Genomic DNA, 21,535 nt, shown 5'->3' with positions numbered 1-21,535 from the left:
AGTGTAAGAATTTGAGTAAGGAGTTAATCATTCAACTGGACAGTGTGGGCAGTTATGACCATCATTCAGTTGCTATCTCTCTGTTTTTACAAATGGGTAACAGGAAGGTAAATGGACACACATTTTCTGTACTGCTAATTCTATTTACTTTAGTTGCCTCCAAATCAGTCTAAATGTCAAACCCGTCACATCAACAGGATGTTCTTCATTACACAAGAACCATGCACAGAATACCTGGAGCTAATAACATTTACGCCCCCCTGCTGAAGGCAGCAGATGATTATTCATACCGCTATAAATACAATAGGAGCGTACATGAGCAAATAAGAGCAAGCTCATCAGGTAACTGCCTAGCTGCCTGCTCAGTGAAGAAAACCTGCTGTTCACATTCACACTTCTGTTCTCTCTGCTCTCTCCGTTTTTCATCCTAGACGCTGGAGCCAGCAAGCCATGCCAAAATAGCGATAAACAAAACAGACAGAGGTAGGAAGAGGACCCTTTTTAGAAGCCATGAAGTGGTGGCAGTATTTTTGCTGGTTTCCTGTTTGAACAGTGTGTGTGTGTGTGTGTGTGTGTGCATTAATCCAGATTGAGGATAGCTATAAAGAGACAGGATACACCATAAACTAAACAGTCATCCATCTCTCCTCTGCCTCTCATTGAAAAACACCTAAATATTCTCTCTAACAGAGACTCCGAGAGATTCTGCAGTGTGTAAAAGAATGACTAATGGCCTTCGATTGGGAGGTTATGTATCCATAGCATACAGACAGACTAATGTGCAAGAGGCAGTCTTTACTGTAGGCGTGATTGTATTGAGATAGCACAGCTAATCACACACAGCCACGAGTAAGACCCTGTCTACTTGGCATCCACACAAACCTCTCCCTGAGAACCAAAACCTCTTAAAGTCCTTAGCTCATGTGTTTTGTGGAGCTAGAGACACAGGGTATGACATATATAAGAATAAGTGAATAAATAAATCGGCACATGGAAGGATGTTCTGCTCAATTTGTTCACTGTAAGTTTGCTGTTAGCGGTCATGCACGTCTCAGCGAAACAACACGCTTTATTGTTTTCGCGTTAAGCCGAGACAGGACATCACTATATACCACAGGTATATTGGAAAATATTTTGTCTCCAGACCCTCAAAATTAATATTACATATTATTTATTTAACATATGCATTGCCTAAATGAATATTGATATGAAAAATATACCTTTTCTATTAAGTTGTTATTATGTTTATGACATTATTTGTCGATAAGAATTTATTATAACACACACACACTGACTCACTACCACTCAGGAGAAGAAAAAAAGAAAGCCCACAGCTCTTACCTATCTCTAGGGCAGTTATGCCCATTGATGCCTGTCCCAGTCCTGTCTTCCTCTCCCACTTGCCCTCGTCAGGGTGGTAGACCTCCACCGATGCCAGTGGGCTCTGCTGAGCGTCCATGCCCCCCATTACCACCAGTTGATCCCCCAGTGCCACAGCTGAAGCCCCTGCCCTGGCAGTGGGCAACGGGGGGAGCTGACACCAGCTTTGGCTCTCTACATCCAGGACCTCTACAGAGTCCAGAGGCATTCCATTCTCGCTGCAGCCCCCCATCACGTAAAGACGGCCACCCCACAGGACAGGTGTGCAGTAGACCCGGCATGTGGCCATTGGTGGGAAGACCTCCCATTGTAAAGATTTCACTGGACTTACAGCCATCTCAGGCACTGGCATGGCTTTACGTGGGCACGGAGGCGATGGAACATTACCGGGGCCAGGCAGCAGATAAACAAGGCAAACAAAATAAGAGCAGCGGTCTCTGGAGCAGCGGTCAGTTTGCCACAGGAGCACAGGTTTACTCCTTTTTTCTATCTCCACAGAAGGGGGAATTCAGCTGCAGTAAATGGTGCCTGATTTTCTATTCATTTTTGTTCCTTCTTCCACTAGATTTCTATATTCATCACTCCTTCGTTACGCTACATTGGTGAAACAGTGGAAATCAGTTCAAACAAAAGACTAGAAAACTAACACACACATGTCAGAAGAGATACTCCAACGGGTTCGAGTTTCGATCAAGTTTCAGGTGTAATTCCTCTCAACAGTTCCCATTACTGATCACGGGGTGTTGGTCTGGCATGATCCTCAGTAATCCGCAACAGAGATTTCTCATGCAGTGCTCAATTCCTTTCCTCCACAGCCAAAGAGAAGCAGAAAAGCCTCTGGAAGCAGGAAGCCTCTGGGTAATCAGACTACCAAGTTAGAGGCTGGCAAAGAGAAAAAGACAGAGACAGAGTAAAAAAAATCAGTTTGAGACAGAGAGAGAGAGAGAGAGAGAGATAATGTCACTAATTTGAAAGTAGATTTGCCCAGTTCTGCTGAGCATAGAGAGCTGCAGGTCCCTGTAGGGCCAAAACTATTCTACCTGTAAGACAGCGATCCCCAGCCCTGTGTCAAACAAACCCAGTCACCCAAATGATTTGATGGCCAAAGCACTGACATTTACCATTTACTACATTGACTCAGATAATAAGACCACTGGCAATGTGTGTGTGTGTGTGTGTGTGTGTGTGTGTTTGTGCCTCAGTGAGAGACTGAGTGAAAAGTGGCAAACCTCAGTAGTCCGGCCATCTCCATAGGTCAACCCTTCTACAGGGAATCGCTGCTCGGAGCAGGCACTACAGTAGCCTAATTGGGACCTGTGCATTTCTAATTAGTAATCTTATTAAGATGAGGTGTGTGATAGGAACAGCTGTCTGGGACTGGGAAAGAGAGAGGGAAAAAAGCAAAGAGAGGGGGTAGAAGTGCAAAAGAGTGTGTGAGAGCACGAACGGGACATGCGTGGGTGAGGGAGCTAGAGACGGAGTCACAGGGGAATCTTAAGAGGCTTGCTGTAGCGTAGCAGTGAGAAAGGAGCTGTGTGTGTGTGTGTGTGTGTGTGTGGTGAACAGATGGATGCTGTCCCCCTTTGAGACAACAGCACTGATGAAGAAGAGATGGAGTAAAGGCTGAGTATGCTGAGTCAGATCTGTGTGTGTGTGTGTGTGTGTGTGTTAATTAATATGTCAATGATGACAGTGCCCTTCAGACAGGCACTTACTAATAATGATGAAGCTACTTCGAAAGAAAGGAATATTTGGTTATAATAAATAATAATAATAATAATAATAATAATAATAATAATAATAATGTTTGTTAATTAATAGGTAAAGTGGATTGATCCCAAATCAGTCGCAAACACATTACAAACATTTACCATTTAAAAGTGTGCCATTTAAAGTTAAAAGTTAAGAGTTTAGCAGAAACAATAAACACTTGATGTAATGATGATGTAAATGAACAGTTACCCAGAGCAAATGCCCCCCTTTACTTCATCTTCAGACATTACTCCGCTGTAAAGATTGTAAGCCTTTGTCCTGCATAATTTGTAGGAAATATATTCCAGACGATGTATTTTCATCAGACAGGAGTCCAGCGGGATTGGTGGATATAGGTCTGTAGTCAGCTTCCGTATGATTTCCTAGGAACCAGAGAGAACCAAAAATAAGCATAAGACATTCAATACAGAGAGAGAGACAGAAAGAGAGAGAGAGAGAGAGAGAGAGAGAGAGAGAGAGAGAGAGAGAGAGAGAGAGAGAGAGAGTCCCTCTGGGAGATGTATTATCCACTAATTAGAAGACTTGGTTACTGTCAGAAACCAGTTCAGATAACAGGTGAATCTATTGGGCATGTAACATGCCCTTTTCACAATGAAATACTACAACGAATAACAGTTGCTTCACCATGATATAGTTTATACTAGTTCTTCTTCTTCTTCTTCTTTGGGCTTTTCCCTTCAGGGGTCTCCACAGCGAATCATCTGTCTCCACCTATCCCTATCTTCTGCATCCTCAACACTTGCACCCACTAGCTTCATCTCCTCATTTATTCCATCCATATCTCTCCTCTTTGGCCTTCCTCTTTTCCTCCTGCCTGGCAGCTCCATGTCCAACATTCTCCTACCAATATACTCACTCTCCCTCCTCTCCTCATGTTCAAACCATCTTAACCTGTCCTCTCTAACTTTGTCCCCCAAATGTCCAACATGAGCTGTCCCTCTGATGTACTCGCTCCTAATCCTGTCCAACCGTGTCATTCCCAAAGAGAACCTCAACATCTTCAGCTCTGCTACCTCCAGCTCTGACTCCTGTCTCTGTCTCAGTGATACTGTCTCTAAACCATACAGCATGGCCGGTCTCACCACTGTCCTGTATCACCTTCCCCTTGATTCTCACTGAAATTTTTCTATCACACAGAACTCCTGACACCTTTCTCCACCCATTCCAACCTGCCTGCACTCGCTTCTTTAAATCTTTCCCACACTCTCCATTACTCTGGACTGTTGACCCCAAGTACTTAAACTCCTGTACCTTCTTCACCTCTTCACCCTGTAATCTTACTGTTCCACTTCCCTCCCTGTCATTCACACACATGTACTCAGTCTTACTACCACTGACTTTCATTCCTCTTCTCTCCAGAGCAAACCTCCACCTCTCCAGGTTTTCCTCCACCTGCTCCCTGCTCTCACTACAGATCACAATGTCATCTGCAAACATCATTGTCCAAGGAGACTCCTATCTGACCTCCTCTGACAACTGGTCCATCACCATAGCAAACAGGAAGGGGCTCAGAGCCGATCCCTGATGCAGTCCCACCTCCACTTTGAACTCCTCTGTCTGACCTACAGCACACCTCACCACTGTCCTGCTCCTCTCATACATGTCCTGCACCACTCTGACATACTTCTCTGCTACTCCTGACTTCCTCATACAGTACCACAGCTCTTCTCTTGGCACCCTGTCATACGCTTTCTCCAAGTCTACAAACACACAGTGCAGCTCTCTCTGACCATCCCTATACTTCTCCATCAACATTCTCAGGGCAAAAATTGCATCTGTTGTGCTCTTTCTGGGCATGAAGCCATACTGCTGCTCACAAATTTCCACTACCTTCCTTAACCTAGCTTCCACTACTCTTTCCCATAGCTTCATTGTATGGCTCATCAACTTTATCCCCCTATAGTTGCTGCAACTCTGCACATCACCCTTATTCTTAAAGATCGGCACTAATACACTTCTTCTCCATTCCTCAGGCATCTTCTCACTCTCTAAAACCCTGTTAAACAAACCAGTTAAAAATTCCACTGCCGCCTCTCTTAGACACTTCCAGACCTCCACCGGGATGTCGTCAGGACCAACTGCCTTTCCACTTTTCATCCTCTTCAAAGCCTTCCTGACTTCATCCTTTCTAATCTTATCTACTTTCTGTTCCACAGAGTTCACCCCTTCTATTCTTTTTTCCCTCTGATGTTCCTCATTCATCAGCTCTTCAAAGTTCTCCTTCCATCTCCTCTGTACACTCTCCTCACTTGTGAGCACCTTTCCATCTCTATCCTTAATAACTCTAACTTGCTGCACATCCTTCCCATCTCGATCCCTCTGCCTAGCTAACCTGTACAAGTCCTTCTCTCCTTCTCTAGTGTCTAACCTAGTGTACAACTCGTCATACGCCTTCTTCTTGGCCTTAGACACCGCCCTCTTCACCTCCCTCTTCACTCTGTGCTCTAACTCCTTGTATTCCTGTCTATTCTCTTCAGTCCTGTCCATGTCCCACTTCTTCTTGGCTAACCTCTTCCTTTGAATACTATCCTGAACTTCCTCATTCCACCACCAAGTCTCCTTATCTTCTTTCCTCCTTCCAGATGACACACCCAGCACCTTTCTTCCTGTCTCCCTGATCACTTCTGCTGTAGTTTCCCAGTCATCTGGCAGCACTACCTGACCACCCAGAGCCTGCCTGTCTTCTGTCTAAATTCCTCACAACATTCCTCCTTTTTCAGCTTCCACCACTTGGTTTTCTTCTCCATCTCTATCTTTGACCTCTGCTTACAGACCATCAAATTTATCCTACACACCACCATCCTATGCTGTCTGGCTACACTCTCTCCCACTACCACTTTACAGTCACTAATCTCCTTCAGATATCCCCTTCTACATAGGATGTAGTCTACCTGTGTGCTCCTACATCCACTCTTGTAAGTCACTCTATGCTCCTCCCTCTTCTGAAAATAAGTGTTAACCTCAGCCATGTCCATCCTCCTAGCAAAGTCCACTACCATCTGTCCTTCAAGGTTCCTTTCCTTAACTCCAAACTTGCCCATCACCTCCTCATCACCTGTGTTCCCCTCACCAACATGTCCATTAAAATCTGCTCCTATCACCACTCTCTCCCCCGTGGGAATAGTCTCTATCACCTCATCTAATTCACTCCAGAATCTCTCTTTCTCCTCTAACTCACAACCTACCTGTGGGGCATAACCACTAACAACATTCAACATCACCCCTTCATCCTCTAACTTCAGTCTCATCACCCTGTCTGACACTCTCATCACCTCCAGAACATTCCTCACAAACTCCTCCTTCAGGACCACACCTACCCCATTTCTCTTACTATCCACACCATAATAAAACAGCTTGAATCCTGCTCCTATACTACGAGCCTTGCTACCCTTCCACCTGGTCTCCTGTACACACAGTATATCCACCTTCCTTCTCTCCATCATATCAGCCAGCTCTCCCCATGGCTAGATTATACTGTTTATACTAGTTCTGGAGCTGATATCCTTGAGATACACCAATCAGCCATAACATTATGACCACCAGCTTAATATTGTTTTGGTCCCCCTTTTGCTGCCAAATCGGCCCTGACCCGTTGAGGCATGGACTCCACTAGATCCCTGAAGGTATGCTGTGGGATCTGGCACCAAGATGTTAGCAGCAGATCCTTTAAGTCCTGTAAGTTGTGAGGTGGGGCCTCCATGGATGGGACTTGTTTGTCCAGTACATCACACAGAAGCTAGACTGGATTGAGATCTGGGGAATTTGGAGGCCAAGGCAACACCTCAAACTGGTTGTTGTGGTCATCAAACCATTCCTGAACCATTTCTGCTTTGTGGCATGGTGCATTATCCTGCTGAAAGAGGCCACAGCCATCAGGGAATACCGTTTCCATGAAAGGGTGTAGATGGTCTGTAACAATGCTTAGGTAGGTGGTACGTGTCACAGTAACATCCACATGGATGGCAGGACCCAAGGTTTCCCGGCAGAACATTGACCAAAGCAGGACACTGCCTCCGCCGGCTCGCCTTCTTCCCATAATGCATCCTGGTGCCATGTGTTCCCCAGGTAAGAGATGCACACGCACCCGACCATCCACGTGATGTAAAAGAAAACATGGTTCATCAGACCAGGCCACCTTCTTCCATTGCTCCATGATCCGGTTCTGATGCTCATGTGCCCATTGTTGGCACGTTCGGCTGTGCAGAGGGGTCAGCATGGGCACCCTGACCGGTCTGTGGCTATGTGGCCCCATACACAACAAACTGTGATGCACTGTGTATTCTAGAATTTTTCTATCAGAACCAGCATTAACTTCTTCAGCAATTTGAGCAACAGTAGCTCGTCTGTTGGATTGGACCACATGGGCCAGCCTTCTCTCCCCACGTGCATCAATGACCCTGTCTCTGGTTCACCACTGTTCTTTCCTTGGACCACTTTTGATAGATACTGACCACTGCAGACCGGGAACACCCCACAAGAGCTGCAGTTTTGGAGATGCTCTGATCCAGTGGTCTAGCCATCACAATTTGGCCCTTTTGGTCAAACTCACTCAAATCCTTACGCTTGTCCATTTTTCCTGCTTCTAACATCAACTTTGAGGACAAAATGTTGACTTGCTGCCTAATATATCCCACCCACTAACAGGTGCCATGATGAGGAGATCATCGGTCTTATTCACTTCACCATAATGTTATGGCTGATCGGTGTAAAAACCTTTTTAAACTAAATGCAGTCCCTTTTATATCTGAAATCTCTGAACAGCTTTTCAGTTTTAATTTTGCCGTCCAGTAACACTCCCCAACCCCAACCCTGGTACTTTCACTGCCTTGACTCTTCCAGATTTTATATACTGCCTTCTTCAAACTAGAGCATCAAAGCAAAACAGAACTTATTTTTTCTGCAGGAGGATATGCCTGTATTTCATTTCTAATATCTGTGTTTGAGGCTAAATTGTAAAATTAATAACCATAGGAACTACTTTATTTTTATTTTCCATCACCAGGTTATATAAAGTAAATAAAATCATTGTGTGTTGAAATAATGCTCTTCCTTTTCTGTCTTCCCGACTCTAGTTACATCTTCTCTTCTATTGATTCAGCCTGAAAAACACTATGCCTTCCGAAAAGCTGTTTCACTGCTGACAACAATATTTTGATAAATTTCTTAGAGAAGGAAGTTGAGATACAAGCGGAGGAGAGAAGGAGATCTGGAACGACAATAAGAGAACATAAACATTTTCCAAACATTGTCTGGAATTTTTCTAATTTCGTCTGTAGGTTCCACCTGTCTTATTCTTCCTCTTATTCCTGTCCCCTTTTCTTTCACAGCTGCCTGTCTCCCCTGTGTGTATAAATAGAAATTAAATCAAAGGGGGAAAATTGTTCCTTTCCAGACAGAATTTCTAAAGCTCAGGCTCCCTGTAGAGCTTTACAGAGTGTCACCTTAATCAACAGTGATTTCCTCCATATGACAGGTTTGGCACACGCATACACAAAGCCCCGAGAAAAATGCCAGAGGCCACAGGAGTGTGTGTAAGCGTGAGAGAGAAAAGGAGAATGGCAGGTAGCCACCTAAATTGCTACGTTCATATTGTGGAGTTTCAAAGCGTTCTACAAAATAAAAACAGTTTCTAAAAGTGAAGTTTAGGACAACGAAAGACCCAGAGATGTGATTGACAGCACCGATTACAACAGAGCTCATATCGATAGAGTAACATGGAGTTAATAAATGAATTAGGATCTCAAAGTAGTCACTTTTTTAGACACGACAGTGTGACTATCATGATCCGTGTGAAACCTGATATTCAGGGACAAAAAAATGAATTCAAGCTCGTCCAGACACAAAGCAGTCACTACTGATTCGCTACTAAAGCAAAGCTGACTGACTGCAGGGAAGAACTCAGAAGGAGGCAGCAGATAGTGTCATCCATAAATATTATGTTTTATAAAAAGAAAGGCGATGAACTGCTTCTTCTTTCGAGCTGCTCCACATCAGCTTGGCAGAGACTCTCGTTCTGCCACCCCCTTTTTCTCCCTGTAGTGTAAGTACAATGAGATGAGCTAGAACAATACGCAGACCTCCATCTTCAAGCCATCATTATCTTGCTCTTCTGTGTTTGCGTCTGGGCTCTGCACCAGACAGGGTGCTAAATCCTTATCCTCTGGACAATCCTGATTCATTTACATAAATGCTGATTTGAGCTACCTGTATGCAAAATCCTCCCCTGCTGGAAGAAGTCTGAAATTGTGATGCTTTCATTTATCATCACTAACTTCTGCTGCACTCTCAGGATCTCATGTATAAACCAAAGCATTTAGTTTGGGCAGGTGATAAACGTTAAACAGGTACAACTGATATTCGGCCTCATCATATTATTTTATTAGATCGGCATAATACTTACATATTAATTAATGAAAGACACACAATGTTAAACAAATAAGATTTAAGTCGGAGCGTGAGCTAAACACACTGTAACGCAGCATAGATTAGTGAAGGGTTAAATAAAGAGGTCAAACGAAAAATAATTCTCTACAAATAAGTCTATTGTGACGTGTGCATCTGTATACAAAACATATATCGAGTCCATTTTACAACCAAGAGCTGCCAAACAATCACTTTTTTCCTCCTACACACAGATATAGATTATACACCGGTCATATATAACATTATGACCAGTGAGCGGTGAAGTGAATAAGACTGATGATCTCCTCATCATGGCACCTGTTAGTGGGTGGGATATATTAGGCAGCAAGTCAACATTTTGTCCTCAAAGTTGATGTTAGAAGCAGGAAAAATGGACAAGCGTAAGGATTTGAGCTTTGAGTTTGACCAAAAGGGCCAAATTGTGATGGCTAGACCACTGGATCAGAGCATCTCCAAAACTGCAGCTCTTGTGGGGTGTTCCCAGTCTGCAGTGGTCAGTATCTATCAAAAGTATCCTTTAAGTCCTGTAAGTATACTTAATGTCCTGTAAGTTGGATCCATGGAGGCCTCACCTCGCAACTTATAGGACTTAAATGATCTGCTGCCAGATCCCAGAGCACACCTTCAGGGATCTAGTGGAGTCAATCTTGTCAATCACTATGACGCAAGCAAATCATGTGTGTCTGAGCGCTCATGTATGCGGAAGAGGGCAGACAGTGTGTTACTCTACCCTGAGATGCAGAAAAGATGCGAAGCCTGGCTTTATATGTCTCAGAGAAAGCATGTGTTTGCCCCGCCCTCCCCGCTTAGTAGCCATCATGTGATGTTGGCTTTCCATATGATGAGAGATTCGTGTTACAGCACAGATTAGTGACGGATCAAATAAAGAGGTCATACGAAATCCTTTCAGACAGAAATGCAAAAATATTTCTTTACAATTAACTCTACTGTGACGTGCATCAGCAGACAAAATATATATACTGAGTCTCTTTTACAACCAAGAGCTGTATTAGGGAGAAAAAAATTGTTAAATACGAATGCTCTGGGGGAAAAAACAGAAATATAAAGAAATCAGGGCAGGGAAGCAAATGGAGTAAAAAGAAGAAGAAGAAGAAGAAGAAGAAACAATTCAAACTGAATACATAAAACCATCAGAGCCGAGTGTGTGTTTGTTCATGTGCTAAGCTGCAGTGATGATATCTTGCCTTATCATTTGAACGCATTGCTAAATCAGACGCTCCACTGCTCCTTATCCCAACTACTGCAGAAACACAAGAAGCTGGAACAAACACACACGCACAAACACACACGCACACACACATACACACACATACACACACAAACACACATTTTGTGCCCCCTGCTGACAAAGACCCCAACAGAATTTTATACATTTCACACACACACACACACACACAACACCCACTGTGCTATAAACTTGTGATAAATATAATATTCCATCTACAGGAACTGCAGTATGAGGCAGCACTTACTGCGGTCTTTAAAAGCCCTCTTTAGTCACATCGCATTAAAAGCTAGCAAAGCTTCCTGATGGTTTATAGATATTGCGCTTTTGACTTTTTTGTTTTAATCCTGCACTTTCACGTACATTTAGCTAAGTACACTTTGAATCTATCAGTGTTGCATTGCTGGATTACATTCACACTCCATTTCCTGCTTGAAAATATTTCTTCTTATATCATTAAAGTCCAATTGGTCGTACTGACAGAATCAGTGTTGTATTTTTTAGCCTGTTCTGTGGTCATAAACAAGTGAATCAACTACAACCATCACCACCATTTATCATTCGGTCGAAAACAGGAGACAAGTATACTCACAACAGTCATATTATTAGGATTTGGCTCTAAAATTGGGTAACACTGTGTGTTCTGAGATATTTTACTGCTCACTATCGGTGTTAAATTTAATTAATTGAGCTACCATACCCTTACATTTACAGCATTTGGCAGTTGCCCTTATCCAGAGAGACTTACATTTCATCACACCTTATACCACTGAGCAGTTGAGGGTTAAGGACCTTGCTCAGGGGCCCAACAGGGGTAACTCGGTGGACCTGAGATTTGAACTCACAACCTCCTCTTGATCTTTATTCCAACACCTTAACCGCTAAGATACCATACCTTCCTGAACAAATCTGTTCATTCTCCTTTAAGCGCTCTGATTTGACTGACCTCAGTTGTGTCCACTCACAGAACTACAGCATACTAGATGTTTCTTTTTTCCCCCCACAACATTTTATAGTATGAAGTCAAAAAACAGTTTTTCAGTGAAATTCCCAGCAGATTAGCAGTTTCTGAAATTCTCAATCCAGCCTAGTGTCCGGCACTAACAACATGGCATGGTCAAAGATCACTGAGATATCACAATCTGATAGCTGATCTTAAGATTAAATGCCCCTCTTGTTTCATGCCTACATGTATTTATTTGTTGTCTCATAATACCCTGATTAGAGATTTGTTCAGGGGTTCCTAATAATTTGGTCAATGAGGGTGTTTTATAAGATTTATTTATTTATTTATTTATTTATTTATACAAGATGTTAGCAGCAGATCCTCTAAGTCCTCTAAGTTGCAAGGTGGGGCCTTCATGGGTCCTACTTAGAAGGACCTTACAGGACATAAAGGACTTATGGGACTTAAAGGATACTTTTGATATATAGTGACCACTGCAGACCGGGAACACCCCACACGAGCTGCAGTTTTGGAGATGCTCTGATTTGGCCCTTTTGCTCAAACTCGCTCAAATCCTTACACTTGTCCATTTTTCCTGCTTCTAACATCAACTTTGAAGACAAAATGTTGACTTGCTGCCTAATATATCCCACCCACTAACAGGTGCCATGATGAGGAGATACTCAGTCTTATTCACTTCACCTGGCACTGGTCATAATGTTATGGCTGATCATTGTTTTTGTTCTGCATTAAACAGTAGTCATTATTAATCAGTAGTGATTATGTGTTGTGTTAAATATTGAATTATCTAAGTGATGCTGCTGCTTCTAGGTACTGATCAGGTTATGTGCAGGATAGCTAGATAGTTAACTAGAAATATGTATAAATTAATATAAGCTACTAATGAACCTTGCAGGCTACTGAAACCCCAACAACAATAGGTTAAGTTAGCTAGCCAGCTAGCATTACCTGTAGATAATCAAGGTGATCACTTTAGCTTAGCTCACTTGTCAGTTAGCATTATTGCAGATATTAGTTAATGATACTGACTACAGTATCAGTGCTTAAGTCAGTATTCTGTACTCTTTCCAACACTGCTAACATTTTGTGATTGTTTTTTCAGCGTCACAATAGAAACCAAGGTTTTTTCACTGAACATATATTTTATTAACTACCAAAATATCCGATGAACTTTACCAAGTCTTCGACTTTAAAAATGAACCCACCATTAAGTTTTAGTTTTGCTTATGCTTATACAACTACTTCTTCATTTAATATATAGTTCTTGAGTTGATATATAATACTTGAGCTGGCCTTTTCGGTACTTTTTGCACTACAGAAAGTAAAGGATGAGTAAACATTAGAGATCCAGTGGGAACGCAGCCTCTTTGTAAGGAGCCTCAGGAGATAGAGACTTTTATTTTCTTCTCCAATGTTCAGCTTCACCAATTCATAATTCTGTCCAACTGCAGAACAGCAGTACTAAGTGTATCTGCACTCTCTCCTCCCCTCTGTCTCTCCTGGGACAGGACCTCAAGACTAAACACAGAAACTATTTCAGCCATGGGAACAAAACTAAAGTGGAAAACCGCTCTAGGGAAATATCGCCTGGGCGAATTAAAGAGGGATCACATTCTGACAGAGGTCACAACTGCTGTAGGAGTGTAGGGTGTAGTAATGGTAGTGGGTAGAGACACTCATAAGAGAGAAGCCTAAACTCCATCTCTGCATCATGCACACAGAGGATAGGTGTAGGTGAGCCAGGACACATCAGCGAGCAGAGACATCGCTTTCAATATGTCTACACACTGTATTTAATCTTACTCTGTTCTGTCCAATAAATCTACCCTGACCATGTCATTGTGTAGAATAATAAACTGTTTAATATTTAAGCAATACAACACTTCAGCGCACACCATTTAAAGAACTTCAAATAATTAAGGAACAAAATATCATAGGTTTTTATCTGTTTGTTCTTTCTTTGGAAGTTATTAAGGCAATAATATGCAGACTGTTAAAACAAAATAAAACAAAAACATAAAAAGGGCTCTCCTGTAGAGGTTTACTGATGGGTTACAAAGCTCTGACACTCCAATACATGATGAATAATCCTCACGTCCTAAAAGAAAGCTTCACCATACCAATGAGTGTCATTGTGCAACGATTAGCCAGTGCACTGGGCATAGACAATACAGCAATCTGGAATGTTATGAAAAAGAAGAACCTACTGGTGTACTAACAACCAGATATCTAACAGTCCCGGTGCAAGTATGTAACAAAACTGTAAAGAAAAACTCAGAAACAACCACAGAGCAGGGGTGAAGATATCACAATCCATCATAAACAGGTCAAGAGCAGAAATATAGAGGAAGCCACAAAAGTTCTGGATGCAAGACTGACCTCTACCAAAGTGATGGAAAAAGGCTGTCACTCCAAAGTGTAGAGAAAGAAAGATCTGCTCATGATACAGAACATTCAAGCTCATAGGTCAAGCATGGTGGAGACAGTGTCATGACCTGGGCTTGCATGGTTGCTTCTGGAACAGGATCTTTTACCCAGGATGCTAGCAGCAGAAGGAATTCAGGAGTCTACAGGAACATCTCATTGGGAGGAACTTCATAATAAAGCACAACACACTGCCAACACAACAAAACATTTCATCAGCAGGGGAGAATAGAAGGTTTTAGACTGGATTATCAGACCTAAACCCAGTTGAGCAGGAATCCCATCTCCTGATGAGAAGACTGACTGGAGAAACCCTTCCAAAACAAACACTAACTGCAGTACATACCTGGAAAAGCATCACAAAAGACGAATGCAACAGTAATAAACAAAGATATCAGAGCTTCAGTATTGGGTTATTTTAGCCATGTGTCCACTCACAAGGTCTGTTGTGCAAGCTGCCGTCAGCTGTATGAGCATTGTATCATCAACTGCCTCTTTGCTTCTCCTCATTGTCTGAGGTTCAGGTGGAAGAATCTGAGCAAGGGTTTAGAAATTCAGAGAGGAAGCCAGGGGGCGGAAACGAAGTGTGTCAGGTCAGCGTAGTCGTCTCTGCTAAACTTCACTTCGAAGCTGCTGAGCCACTTGTAGAAAGCCAGAGCACATTTTTTCCTTCGCGAGTCTTGTGCAGGCTCACATTGTGCATAGTGACGACCCTGCTTTGGTCCCTCAGCTTTATAATCCTGTCAGCTCTTTCACTGGAACCAGACACGGTGACACTCTTCTCCAAAGAAGCACAGGCTCACTGAACTGACAAAGATCTCTGAAGAGAAGGACAGTGTATCACATAGCTGAGGCACTGAGCACTGAACTACAGATTTCTAATTACCTACAACAGTCACATTACTATGTGACTGTTATGTCCATATTATGTCCATGACCTGAGATGTCTGTGGCCATGTCTACAACCTGTATATTAATAGGTTCTACTATTAAATTTCATCTATTCGGGTTTCATCTGTCATATTTTTTGCCATTTCCAGGCAAGAAACCTTTTACGTTATCTATCAATTGCTAGTTAACATCAGACAACATCTCACTCAATGCATGCTATGAACAATTACCAACAACCTTTATAAAGTTTGTAGAATTAGAGAAAAGAAGTTGAGAGAACAAATTTCAAGACAACGTCCCAAATGAAAAGCAGAGGTATATGATAGGACAGTGGGGTCTAAATATCCAGCATTTATATTTCTGGCATTTGGCAGACACCCTTATCCATAGCAGCTTACAAGTTATCTCAGTTTTTGTTATTTTTACACAATTGAGGGATAAGGGCTTTGCTCAGGGTTCCAGCAGAGACTGCTGGGTGGACCTGGGATTCAAACTCACAGCCTTCTGGTCAGTAGTCTAACACAACACTTCAAGCTACAGTACCACATCCCTACATCCAGCAATACATTTAGATTTAAATAAACCTTTATCTCTGAAAGAAAAGAAAAGAAGTGATAAAATCATGTATCAGTTCTTTATGTAACGCTCGGCCATGATGTGGCCGCTACAGCGACAGGACAGATTAGAAAACTTCCAGGGGGAATGAAGAGAGCAGAGCGCATGAGCTCTTCAGCATAAATCACACGCTGCTACTCCTTCATCTCATATGATACGATGCACATGAACACTGGTGAATTTTATAAACAAATGCTCTCCTTCTGGAATGCTTCATTTTAGCATTATGAAAACGGATTTCAGGTCAAAACTGGAAAGCTAGTTATTTCAGAACCTTATTACTATGGCAACCAGTACTAGGAACTGTGATTTCATAGTACAGCGACTGGCAACTTACATTGATAAAAGCGCCGCATGTGTGAATGTAGCTTTACTCTGTGTGTGTGTGTGTGTGTGTGTGTGTGTGTGTGTATGCATGTTCTCAAGGCCAAACTACTAAGATGACATGAGAGTGATCCAAAACAATACTTCCAAGAATAGACAACACTCAAGTTCCTCCAGGAGCAGTATATCTGCTTTCGGTGGCTTTGGATGAAAATAAGCTGGAGACCCCTCTGCTGTAGAAATATCTAAATTTGCTAGCTTCACACACACACACACGCATATATATATATATATATATATTCTTCTGTTGCTATCAGTTCATCCTGCACTTAGACAGGCTACAGGATTCCACACTAGCTCTCTCTCTCTCTCCCTCTCTCTTAAAAAGAATGACTGCAATGAATGAGGGAACGTGTGTATGAGTAAGTGAGAGGGTGGATGTCTGTGTATTCAGCTTCTGCAGCTCAACCTGCATGCTATAAAAGTAGTGGGGAAACAGCAGCAGCAAGGAGGAAAAAATAATGAAGGAAGGGATTATCATTCTAATAATCAGGGCTCAGTGGAAATCAGCATCATTGCTTGTGACATTGCATTTAACTGAGCTTTGGTGTGAAACAGCTCTTACATTATCCTCTCATTTCATTCTGACACACCAACACACACACACATAATCCTGCACCCAGTGAACAAATTGCTCCTGACTGCGAGTCACTACTTGGATCTACACTGTATTATATTCTGCTCGCCTGTGAAGGGAGGGTCATACAGGCGATGAGATAAACACATCACAAACCCTGTAGACATGTTCACAATACACAATATTTGATAAATCAGCCGAACAAAAAAAGTCAACATCAAAGAAACACAGCTTATTATTAAACAGTTTTATTTAAAAGCCTGTTATGTATTATTTTTTTTAATATGTATTTTCATTACACCGTGTTCTGAAGCATAAAAAATATGTACAGTCTTCATAAAGTAAAGTTCAATATTTTCTATAGTTCTCTATAAGTTCCAGGCTTGATATTATTATGAATATTATATATTGCGGTCTCTGATATGTATACACAGCAGGTGAAATGAGTATTGAACGCAGCACCAGGTGCTGCTGACATGAAGTTTTCACCAGATGTTGACAACAACCCATGCAATCATGGTCTTGAGCAGGCTCTTTGCTTTTACCCATCATGAGATGTTTCTTGTGTGACACCTTGGTAATGAGACACCTTTTTAGAGGCCATCAGTTGGGACTTGGGTCTTGGCTTTCTGTGCCTTTTTGCACCTCCCTTTCTTCATGTGTTCAATAATTTATCCCTGTTGTCATTTCACATTATTGCACATAATTTCATTTATGGAGATCTATGGTTTGCATGAATTGTTATCAACATCTGGTGAAAATTTCATGTCAGCAGCACCTTTAGAAATATATTTACTGAGAAACATGTTGACGTGTTCAGTTTTTATTTTACCCGTTGTATATTCATATCAGAGACTGAAAAAGCACTTGAATGTTACTAGGGCTTCGGTGTCATAATAATATCAAGCCTGGAACTATAGAGAGCTATAGAAGATACTGAATAATACTTAACAGTGTTTTAGTTCATGTTACACTGCTAATAAAGTGAAGCCAGCTATAGGGGATGTAGGATATGAGCTACCTGGTTAAGGAAGTAGCTTATAGGAAGTCCATCGTCCCTAACAACACCACATTTCCACGGAATTTATGGCTTGCAGGAAAAGAACAAACAGGAAGCCCTCACTTACACGATGCGATCAAACAAGCAGTGACTCACTAGAGCTCGCTCAGACTGCATTCACACTTCTCCCTGCTTTCATATTCATTTATGGTGATCAAAGAAAACATTAGGCCTTTTATCTTTCCTAATGCATATAATAGCCAAACAAGTATAATGGCTAATATTGCTTCACACAGTAAACTGCTCCCACAATTATTAGGAGATTTGTATCATTAAAAATAATCCAGGAACCTCTTGTAATTTGTACAAAAAGACTGTCTGGCTTTTTTTGGTTTTTAATTAATCACCCACAATTTCAACCCCTCTCTGAGCAGAGGAAAGGGGAAAGAGGAAAGAGGAAAGACAAAGCCACTACTAAATACAGAGTGTGCTCCTTGGCTCCTATCTGCTTTCATGAATCTTCCAGCCACTCAGTAGAAATTAATTAAATGCAGTGACTGGATAAAGCAATTAATTGGCAAGTGCCCAGATACTGAATCATGTTTGACAAAATAACAAAGAAATTGTCAGTGCCGGTCTGATGGAGCTTTTCTAATTTACATTCAGTGGTGTATTTGCTCATAGTGTTAACTGATCAGGGCATAGGCTGGAACTAATTCCCCAAAGATTTTTTTTAAAAAAAGCAGCAATGAAACTGGAATTCCTTCATATTCATCTGCACGTGGGTTTTCATGACTCAATGTAAAGTGTCTTCACTGTTCCACACGGTTGCTCAGAGACCTCGGGTCACATGTCGACATGGACCATGAACTAAAGCTGGAAATTGTTATTCTGTCAGGAAAAGAGTGTTTGCATGGATTTTCCTCTGTTTGTTGTTTTACTGCAATGCTTTTGAAACCAGCATGAACACTCTTTTATTGTCCAGTAAAGTTACTGAGGTGATGACCGAAGGCAGTGGGAGGGAGAAGTTCAAATTAAGAGAAAAAAAAACAGAATGACATTTAACATAATCCATAAGAACTCATTAATTGCAGGTGTCAAAGCAATTCTGCAGCAAATACAGTAAATAAGGAAGGGTGTGTGTCAACATTCTTATATGATTATGCAAATGACCAAAAAAACACACACAGGTAATTGTGCACATGAAGCAGTAATTACTGCTGCAGGAGACAGAGAGCAAAACGTTAGCTACAGTAAGAGGAGACCTACTTAAAGGCGAACTGGCTTTGAAGATCCATCACTGGCTATGCAGCAGAGCTCATGTCAAGCTTCTTCCCACGGGCTCTTGTTGAGCAGTTGGCTAGCATCCATAAACAGACTGGTAGTGTATTTTTTAATATGCAAGTTGTGGACTGAAGCATTCAGTCAGAGTGAGTGGGCTAATGCAGAGGCGCAGAGGTGACCGCCGCACCGAAACACAGATATGATGATGATGATGATGATGATGATGATGATATATATGAAAAATTGTTAGTAAGAAAAATATTTAGGAACTGTCTAAAAAACTGATCTTTTACGAAATAGGGGTAGGGGGCAGTAAATAAACAAAGCAACAAGTTACGGAACGAATTTCTAAAGGATGAAGTCCGAAACAGTCCAAAAAAAAACTAATATTTGGATTGAGAATGAACGGAAATAACCTGACCTGCACTGGCCAGATGGACTTTTAGCGCACATGAGATTCAGCTAGAGATAAACACACATACCACAGCACATCGGCTAGAGGAAAAAACAAAACACAGCTCCTCGGGGAAGATAGCGGCTCAGACTGAAAGTAGAATTTCAGCGCGAGACCGAGAGCATCGCTCGTGCGTTACGGCGCGTTGTGCGCGTGAAGGCAGCTGGCGATCACGCGCAACAGAACCGAGTCCCGCGCCCTAACCCGCTCACACTCTGCAGTCCACACGCCTCAAAACAGCACGAAGAACTGCGTCCATCTTCCAGCTGGACCGTAGCAGATGAAGTTTCAGTAAATCGAGGTGCTCAGTTTAGGCCGGATGTGAATAGCCTATAGAAAACTTCATAAGGCACGCACGAGCACGATTGACCATTTTTACTTGTTTATACAAATTGCCTGGACCGCAAAAAATAAAAAAAACGTAAAGCCGGTTATTGTCCGTCTTCAACACTAACAACACGTGCAACATAAGCTTATAGTGTTAAATGATATAAAAACTTAAAATCTGCATGCATTAATTGCTGTTAATTACCTTTATCGTGTCTCTGTCGAGCGAGTGTCCACGGCGCACGAGCCCACATGCGTAATCTCCGGGAAAGTTCAGGCAGCGGTTTCTCGCTGTTTCCCCCTCGTGCTGTTTCTGTCTCCAGCCGTGTGGTGGCTGTGTGCTTTTTTATTTTATTTTTTATTTTTTTTATTTTTGGGTTTATGCTCCCGTATAAACGCTGCGCGTGAGAATGTTTGCGCTGCGTCCCCTCACCCTCCCTCTCCTGTGCTGCGCTGCATGGATGCGCACATTACATCCGTCCATCCCGAGGCGACCAAACGCTTGCCCGCTTGCCCTGCCTACTCTATTATAATTTGCCTTGTTTCTATTTTCCTATTATGAAACTTAAACCCACACACTGTCGGATCATTGAACCTGCACTGATAATGCTAAATAACACCTTTTAAAAATAAACACCACAATTCACTGTCGTATGTTATTCAACAGCAATGAATTATCAATAAATAGTTTACAGACAGATAGATCCAACGGTCTAATAGCACAAACCCGTGCATTTAAGCTGGAGCTGTTATTTCCCAAGAGGAGGGGTTCAGTAATTGAAAAAGGTGTGGACTAGCACCCACAGGCTTCGGGATTAATCGATATTTGCCTTCTCTGATTGCCAGGGTTCACGCAGGGAAGTGTAATGGAATGCATAATGCAAACCTCCATTTACGCTTCTGAAACAATGAACTGAACGAAACGACAATTGCTCTGTTTCCACCTCCCCCCCCTCCCCTCCCCTCCCCCCGGGACCGTTTATGACAAATTATACAGCCTATAGGGACAGAGCTGCTTCTTCAAAAAAACAGTCCATCCGACAAATACAATCAGTTCCTTTACTGCCCCCTTCTGGTGATTATTACATGTAGCAGCAACCATAATAAGAAGAATAAGAAGAATAAAAATAATAATACTGGGGGCCCCCAGGGATGTGTACTAAGTTTTTTATTTCATTTCTCTACACCGAGCAGCCATAACATTATGACCAGTGCCAGGTGAAGTGAATAAGACTGATGATCTCCTCATCATGGCACCTGTTAGTGGGTGGGATATATTAGACAGCAAGTCAACATTTTGTCCTCAAAGTTGATGTTAGAAGCAGGAAAAATGAACAAGTGTAAGGATTTGAGCTTTGAGTTTGACGAAGGGCCAAATTGTGATGGCTAGACCACTGGATCATCTCCAAAACTGCAGCTCTTGTGGGGTGTTCCCGGTCTGCAGTGGTCAGTATCTATCAAAAATGGTCCAAGGAAGGAACAGTGGTGAACCGGTGACAGGGTCATGGGCGGTCGAGGCTCATTGATGCACGTGGGGAGAGAAGGCTGACCCGTGTGATCTGATCCAACAGACGAGCTACTGTTGCTCAAATTGTTAATTCTGGTTCTGATAGAAATGTGTCAGAATACACAGTGCAGGACGGGTCAGGGCTGTTTTGGTATCAAAAGGGGGACCAACACAATATTAGGCAGGTGGTCATAATATTAAGCTTGATTTGTGTATAATCTCTATACGAATGACTGTCAGAGTCCAGTTACTACTACCCATTATTTTAAATATGCAGACGACA

General features: G+C 42.2%; 1 protein-coding gene across 2 annotated transcripts in view; it reads right to left on the bottom strand.

Moving 5' to 3' along the window:
* The window catches only part of LOC131366127 (kelch domain-containing protein 8B-like), a 121,384-nt gene extending 101,166 nt beyond the window's left edge, over window positions 1-20,218 (bottom strand). Inside the window, exons 1-3 of one of the 2 annotated variants that reach the window (XM_058410325.1) lie at window positions 19,951-20,218; window positions 3,343-3,515; window positions 1,342-2,262 (exon numbers count right to left, since the gene is read on the bottom strand). In XM_058410325.1, the coding sequence (XP_058266308.1) occupies window positions 1,342-1,732 (391 nt within the window). In that variant the 5' untranslated portion in view covers window positions 1,733-2,262; window positions 3,343-3,515; window positions 19,951-20,218. Of the gene's footprint in view, window positions 1-1,341; window positions 2,263-3,342; window positions 3,516-18,949; window positions 19,713-19,950 lie in introns of those variants that run through there. The other variant, XM_058410326.1, reaches the window with a different exon arrangement.
* Between the last annotated feature and the right edge of the window lie 1,317 nt (window positions 20,219-21,535).

This window comes from Hemibagrus wyckioides, linkage group LG15, assembly GCF_019097595.1.
Source record: "Hemibagrus wyckioides isolate EC202008001 linkage group LG15, SWU_Hwy_1.0, whole genome shotgun sequence".
Classification (NCBI taxonomy): Eukaryota; Metazoa; Chordata; class Actinopteri; order Siluriformes; family Bagridae; genus Hemibagrus; species Hemibagrus wyckioides.
The sequence above is the reverse complement of the archived record's forward strand: the minus strand, read 5'-3'. Positions and strand labels throughout refer to the sequence as shown.